This window comes from Marmota marmota, unplaced genomic scaffold (genome assembly GCF_001458135.2).
Source record: "Marmota marmota marmota unplaced genomic scaffold, marMar, whole genome shotgun sequence".
NCBI classification, from domain to species: domain Eukaryota; kingdom Metazoa; phylum Chordata; class Mammalia; order Rodentia; family Sciuridae; genus Marmota; species Marmota marmota.
This window is the reverse complement of record NW_026000269.1, coordinates 1-7,642: the sequence shown is the minus strand read 5'-3', so window position 1 is coordinate 7,642 and position 7,642 is coordinate 1. Positions and strand designations below refer to the sequence as shown.

Sequence of the window (7,642 nt, the reverse complement as noted above, 5' to 3'; positions counted from 1 at the left end):
AAAAAAAAAAAAAAAAAGATATTCTCAAACTAACGGCTTGTTGATGTCTTTTTAGTTTTTACTCTGGTAGCTCCAGAGCTGCTGTGTTCTAGTCAGACTTAGCAGTGGACTGGATTCCTTGTGGGCCTTCTGTTCACTGTCTCAATGTTCTTCCTTCCTAGTTCACTACGCAAGGCCTGTGATCATCTTGGGTCCAATGAAAGACCGAGTCAATGATGACCTGATCTCTGAGTTTCCACATAAATTTGGATCCTGTGTGCCACGTAAGAGCCCAGGCAGGCCCAAAAGAAGCGGAGGCTGGGGGCCTGGAAATTGCTGCTCTGGGATCAGATTCTAGGGTTCTTGGGAACAGGATTCATTTGATAGTCAGGAAGAGCATAGGCAGAAATATATTCTCCAAGAATTGATGGAGTTGGGAGGACTAAGACACTCTTGGCTTGGCTGCTCTCTGCCCTGGAGAGAAGTTTGGCAATGGTCAGGAATGATTAGATGAATGAGGTAGCCCAGCCAAAAAAAAAAAATGTAATTTTTTTTTTCTGTGACTCAATGAACCATTTATTAGGTTTACTGATTCCCATGCCAAGCTCCATACCCTCTGCTCCACCTTTTTGGTCTAGTTTATGCTAAAACAAATAGTCTCCACTGTGTGAGAACTGGAAGTCAGAAGAAAAATAGACAAGACAGACTTCTTGACCTTTTTCTTCTCACTCAGTTGGAACAATATTGGGGTGGCCTTGTGACTCTCCCAGATGAGAGAACCAAGTGAGCTTTAGTGGCCCAGCACAGATCATTGCCCTTTGGTAGCATAGCATTTCCTTTCTTTTTTCAGATACCACCCGGCCTCGGCGTGATAATGAGGTGGATGGACAGGACTACCACTTTGTGGTGTCCCGAGAACAAATGGAAAAGGATATTCAGGACAACAAATTCATTGAGGCGGGCCAGTTCAACGATAATCTGTATGGGACCAGCATCCAGTCAGTGCGGGCAGTTGCAGAGAGGGTAAGCAGAGAGATGTCCAGATTAACTGGGACCCTCAAAGTGAAGACAGAAATATTCCGGCCCAAGTTTCAACACAGAGATTGCCAGTGGTAATCTCAAAGCCACACAGTTCTGCATATTTTCATCCTTTTGATAAAGGTGCCTATTTCCCTTACAAAATTCATACTGAGACATCACCCACCATGGAATAGGGACCTTTAGGCAGAAGTAGCCTTTTCTGGATAGTAGAAGCAAAAAGCTGGGCCTGGGTACCTCAAGAATAGGAACTTCTGGGCCACTCTGGGTGGCTCTGGGTCCCCCTTTAGCGGATGTTTGGAATGCCACTGGATTTCTATTTGGAATTGGGTGGACCAGGGGTAGGTTAGCTGATACAGGTCTTCTTTTTCAGGGCAAACACTGCATCTTAGATGTTTCCGGCAATGCTATCAAGAGACTGCAGCAAGCACAACTTTACCCCATTGCCATTTTCATCAAGCCCAAGTCCATTGAAGCACTTATGTAAGTGTCCACTGAGGCTCAAACATAGCCAGATAGGACGGTGCCCTGGAAAGGAAATGGAGAACAAAATAACTTGTTGGCCAGGGATGGAACCCTGTAGAAGCTTGAAGGAAACTGTACCCTAGCTGAGACCATGTGCCTCTCAGTCTGTTTGGCGTGCCTGTCATGTGCCCTTGGTTGGGATTTTAACCCTGAAAGATTTGAGGAAAGAGTTGGCCATGGGCCACCATGAGAGAATAGTTGAGCAGGTATTCAGGAAAACTGGAACAATCCTGTGTTTTAATGAAAACATAAGATCTCCTTTAGAACTAGTTTTCCTTCTGTTTCTTTGGTAGGGAAATGAATCGACGGCAGACATATGAACAAGCAAATAAGATCTATGACAAAGCCATGAAACTGGAGCAGGAGTTTGGAGAATACTTTACAGGTAAGAATCCCTGAAGTCCAGCTAGGGGTACTATGGGACCAACCAGACACCTGATCCTGAAAATGTCTCAGGGAGGTTTAGCCAGAGCTTAGGAAGCCTGTCAGAGTTTCAGGATGCTTTGGAGCTATTGAGCTCAAACCTTCCTAAGCAATCAAGTTCCCTCCATCTGGCCATAGCAGGTTAGCCATTTTGTATCATAAATACTCATTAGCTGCTGCTTTGGATCATTGGTATGTTCATTCTGTCTTCCTGTCCCTACTAGATTGCAGGCCCCCTCTATTATAACTTTGTTTCCCTCCATCTCTTCCTCGTATTTGCCTTGCATGTTTCAGGTGCTGAATAAACGTTTGGTGATGATTTCTTGGAGTGTTGTTCAAATTGTCAATGTGTGCATATGTGTATGAGTGTGTCTGTGTGGTCACTTATTTTAGAAGGTCATTTCCCAAAAGGTTGGGAAGGCAACCATCCCTCACCTTTTAAAGTACAGTGACATATGTATGTGTGTGCAGGGTGGTGCTGAGGAAATTGAGGCTAGTGGTGCTGCCAGGTTTTCTGGGTAAATAATTCAGAAATGTACTCACCTGCCTTGGGTCTTTGGAGCTCCCTTTACCGTCAGCATCCGTGTCCTTGTTTGTTGGGCTGACCTCTGACACAGAGCAGATGTGACAGCCCCAGGAGCACTGCCTTTTGCCAGAAATTGTGGTTTTTTTGCTTTTCCTCTGGATAACTGGAATTTTCCAAATCTTTGAGGGAAGCTGCTTTAGAATTATAAGCTGCTGGCTTTATGATGGCCAAGAGCAACATGAGCTGCAGTGTCTGGCATGTAGTGGGTGCTCAGTAAACATCTTGTGAATAAACACATTTTCCTGTTCATTGCTACTTACTCTCCCTGTCTCAGAGAGTTGACTTGTAGCCCTGTGCACAGGCACCTAGCCAGTTCCCCTCCTGCCCTGAACTCGCTGACAATTGACTAGTGAAGCCAGCCTGGGCTCCTGTGAGTAGCCATCATGCTGGGGGGCATTGTAGGATTGTTGGGAGAGGCAGGATGACCGGGGTTTGGGCAGTGTGCTGTGGACCACAGTAATAATTTTGTTTTCCTCTTCACTTTAGCCATTGTACAGGGTGACTCACTGGAAGAGATTTATAACAAAATCAAACAAATCATTGAGGACCAGTCTGGGCACTACATTTGGGTCCCATCCCCTGAAAAACTCTGAAGAATCCCCTCCAACCATTCTCTTGTGAACAGAAGAAATCAAGTCCCTCTTCCCTCCTCCCTCTTCATTCCTGTCCCCATGGGGAGAACAAATGACTACTGTTCTTGTCCCCTTTTTTAGATATGTCAAAAAAAATTGAGTTTTCTAGTCCTGTTCTTTTTTTTTTAATTTTTGTTTTGTTTTCATTTATTTTTTGGGATGATGCCATCTCACTCATCATGTGACTGTGCCCATTCCTGCATGGACCTTTCCCAAGCACTATCACAGGTGCAAATCCGTCAGAGCCATTGTTTTCATAAAAACCAAGCAGAAGAGAAGAGAGGAGGACTGATGGAAAGACAGACTCTGGACAGCTGCACGGCTTGTGAAGTGAGCTAAATGCAGCACATGATGAGGTGCTCCTGGGCACTTCTCCCCATCTGTACTGCTGTCTTGCAGCTCTGAACAGTGCAACGTAATGGCAACAGGAAGTATCTTATTTATATATAGATATATATATGTAATTTATATAAAATATATAGAAATTATTATATATATATATTATACACTCTCCTATAATATATATATATATATATATATTCACACACATTGGGACTAGAAAATCTATGGAGACTTCGTCAATGGTACTACGTTATTAGAGAAACGCTTTAATTTTCATATTCCAATCAGATGGCATCTTATATCCCACCTGGTTGAGAAGGGTTTGAGAATGGTAGAAAGTGCTGTACGGAGGGCATGCACACTTGGTCATTCTCTTGAGAGCTAAGACTTACTCTTGGCAGGGTCAGCCTGAGGCCTGAGAGAAAGGGCTTTGGCCTGGGAGCGTGAAGTTTGGAGACTTGACCTGAGAGCAGCTGCTGCCCTGAGGTTCAGTCAGTCCTGTGTGCGGAGAGAGAGAGAGAATGGCTAATGATGCTCCATATAAAATTGCCTATTGTTTTATGCCACCTGATGTGTCTGCATGAGAGGTTTCCTTTTTGTTCATTTTTAAGCTGCTGTTAAACCAAAATCATGTTGTGCTACTGTGTCAGCCTTTTCATTATTCCAAATTTTACTTTTACTATTTAAGTGAATGCGTAGAATCCAATTTGCCAATGTTCTAAAGGCTTCCAAGCTTCTGAAGGAGCCAGGCCGTGGCCGTCCAGTCAGCAGAGGGAAAGCGGGGCCCAATGGGCTGGGGAGGAGCTGGGCCCCCGCACTGCCACACTGGCCCTTCACTTGCCTGCCAAGGACATGCTGGACTCTAGGGTTCCTTCATGGGGCCACCGACAGGGACAGGGAGGTGCTTGCCTTCCAGTTCTCTGCTGGGATAGTAGAACAGCATTTGGCTTGGCCAGCCATGTAGTGAGTTTGATTTGGGTATTTTTTGCAGCTGCTCCATATGCCCTACCCCAGCCCCCTCACCAACAGCTGGTAGCTTACTGTTTCTTCAAGAAGAAAGTAGAATTTAATGCTATAAATTTGAGCTGTAGAGCTAAGATTCACTTACTGGTGAGCCGTGAGACCTTGTTGCTTTCTCCCAGAGTCTGATGGCAGTGACTGCGGTCCAGGGAGTTCTCTGCCCACCACCAATGCGGGCAGCAAGGGTGGCCCAGCCTTCCCCCCCTCCCCACTGTGCTCCTTTGAAGCCAACGTGCCTCCCTCACCTCCATGCTGGAGGGAAGACGCAGGGGAGAATATAGAAATGCTTGGCCCTAAAGTTGAGCCCACTGGATTAGGACCAGTGCAAATGACACAAGTGTTGAAGATGCTTTAAGCACTACCAGCCAAATTCAGGAAATCTGTTCACAGTTATCCTACCAGCATACTGAGGCTAACTGTAAAGTGTGGGGCCCAGAATGAGGGTAATGAAAGGGCAGCAGCTTTCCCTTGGGCAGTACACTGGATTGAAGGCAAAGAGGGATGAAGTTATGGCCATTGTGCCTCTGATGTGGGGGGTGAGCAGGGAGTGTTGATTCTGTGATGGTAACTGACATGTCTGAATGATGCTGGACCCTCCCTCCCTCCCTCCTGGGGAAGAAAAGCAAAGATTCAAAGTAAGCATGACACTAGTTGGTTTACCAGTGTTCCTTCCAAGGAGACATATATTTTTTAATAAACGATAGTTGCAATGAACTGTGGCTCAGAGACCTTCTTGAAGTAATTGAGCAGGGCTGATGGGGGCACAGTGATGGAAAGAGCTGCCCAAGCATTTGCGTGGAGGTTGAAGGGCTTGTCTCCTCAGTGGATCAGCCAGCAAGCCAGGCCATCCTTGGGATGGGTGCAACCTCTGGGGTGGCGACAGGTCATTTGTGAAACCTGTGTGCTCAGGCTTCTGCCCTGACCCAGATGCTGCCTTATACAGCACTGACCTGATGGGGTTCCACATCCTTGGTAGCCAAATGCTGACTTTTTTTCTAAAGGGTACACAATGTGGGGGAGGCCTGCAGCAGCAAAGAGGTCTGTTAGAAAAAGCAGGGGCCAGCTTAGCAGCGGGGAGCTGAATGAGGAAAATGGTAAGAGAAAACTGCCTGCCAGCTTTCAGCATTGTGAGAATGAGGGAGGGATGGGGCCCCATTTGCAGTCTTCCCTGTGGTCCTCAGAAGAAGTGTTCATAGCAGGTATCTCTGACATGGTTGATGCCACTGCAGCTCTGTGGAGGAGCCTAAGAAAGTGCTGCCATAATTAAGGTCAAGAACGACAGCCGAATGAATGAGCAACACCAACGTGGGTGGACTGAGCCACAGTAAGGATGATTATCCTCACTTGTTTATGGTGCTTTATTATTTGCAGGGCACTTGGCTTTCCCACATTCTCTCATTTGCTAGAAGGCAGCCCAACAAAAGGGAGTCCCCAGAGAGCTCCATGGGGATTTGAGGAAATTTTAACTCCTGAGTGCAAAGGGAATATAGGTTTTGGCCTATAGTTGTGCTGTGCTGAGACTGTCTTCACAGCCAGTGTCCCTCCTGGAGGAAGTACAGCTGAAGAAAATTATGCCCCAGCATGAGAGATAACTGGGGAAACAATAAAAGGAGTCAGGCCATTGGACCCACAGGCAGCTCCCTGGCTCCATTGAGGAGCAAATTTGGGTCTTCTCCCAGTCCTGCTGCTGATGTCTTGATTTCTTCATCTCTAACAGGAAGAGCCACAAATGTTCATGGGATGATCTATGAGTGAAATATCTGTTCAAACACAAATAACCAACTTTATCTGCAGTTGAAAGTACTTCTAGACATTAGCTAAGGAAAGCAAAATCTTTCCTCAAAGCAAGTGTGGAAGTCAAGGGCTCAAGGACAAAGCTAATGTGGTTTGCAGAATAAAAGTGGGATTGAGCTGCACAACTGGGAAGAGCTGAGCAAAAAAAAAGGTGGAAACAGAAGGGGCCCTGGGCATGAGCCGGAAGGTGGGTTCTAAAGACAACCAGAGCCTTTTCTGCAGGGACGGTACCATCTTGGTGCCAACCACTGAAAGCCAAGGTATGAGAGAACCTCATACAATGAGATGAGCAGTGGCCCAGTTGCCTAATGGACTCATGGTGCCATTGGTGTTACCCACTCTGGCTCACTGTTCCCATCTAGGATTTCATGGCCTCAATTCCACTAATCTTTTCATTTAGTCAGGCTGCCTTGGCACTCTAGGACATTTTATTATTGCAAATAATGTTTTGAAGCTCAAATTCCAATTTCCTTAAAAGCCCCCATCACTTCCAAGAGATAGTATAACTGGCTCCATATACCTCACTTCCTCCCCAGTGAACAGGGTGTTAATACCTGAGCTTTGCCAGAAAATAGAACTTCTTTGACAGTGAAGCCTCAACAGATCTCTGAAGAGCCATCCCCATTGTGCACAGCGTGATGCACATGGGTGGCCTTTTCCACTAATTAGACTGAACTACCAGCACAGCCCATCCTTCCTCTACCCTGGTAGGCTAACCACAAGTATCCAACACTTCTAGAACTAGCAAATAGGTGACCTGAGAGCAGACTTCCCACCTGTGCTCTCCCAGTGAACAGCACTAGCAAGAGAATGTGCTGACTGGCCTTACTGTTTGCTACAAGCAGGCAGCCAAAGGAACCAGCTCCCAAGCTCCTTAGCATGGCCCTTCTGCAATCGGGCCTTGGTTTTTCTCCTGCTGTTGTCTCCCTCTGCTCCAGCTGTTTTGAGTTCCCATAATACACTGCAACCTCAGATCTTGGCTCATGCTTCTTTTGCTTATAAATGCCCTTGCTGTCACCCATCTTGCTCACCCAGAAGGCTCCTCTTTTTGTTGTTTCTGTTTGTGTATTGGGGTACTGGGTACTGAACTTAGCAGTGCTCTACCACAGAACTGAATTGCAGTCTTTTTTTTTTTTTATTTTGAGATGGGGTCTTACAGTGGGGCACACCTGTAATCCTAGTGACTGGAGGCTAGGTCAGGAGGATTGCAAGTTTGAGGCTGGCCTGGCAACTTAGATCCTGTCTCAGAATAAAAGTTGTGTGTGTGTGTGTGTGTGTGTGTGTGTGTGTGTGTGTGTGTGTA

The 7,642-nt window shown here is 46.2% G+C and overlaps 1 protein-coding gene across 1 annotated transcript; it reads left to right on the top strand.

Moving 5' to 3' along the window:
- Window positions 1-70: 70 nt before the first annotated feature.
- LOC107134225 (disks large homolog 3-like) lies at window positions 71-5,259 on the top strand (the record flags this gene model as incomplete). Its single annotated transcript, XM_015476347.2, has 5 exons — window positions 71-263; window positions 830-1,002; window positions 1,391-1,500; window positions 1,836-1,927; window positions 3,038-5,259. Coding segments are annotated over 5 exons (675 nt in total), but the record flags the coding sequence as incomplete, so codon positions are not given.
- Window positions 5,260-7,642: the final 2,383 nt, after the last annotated feature.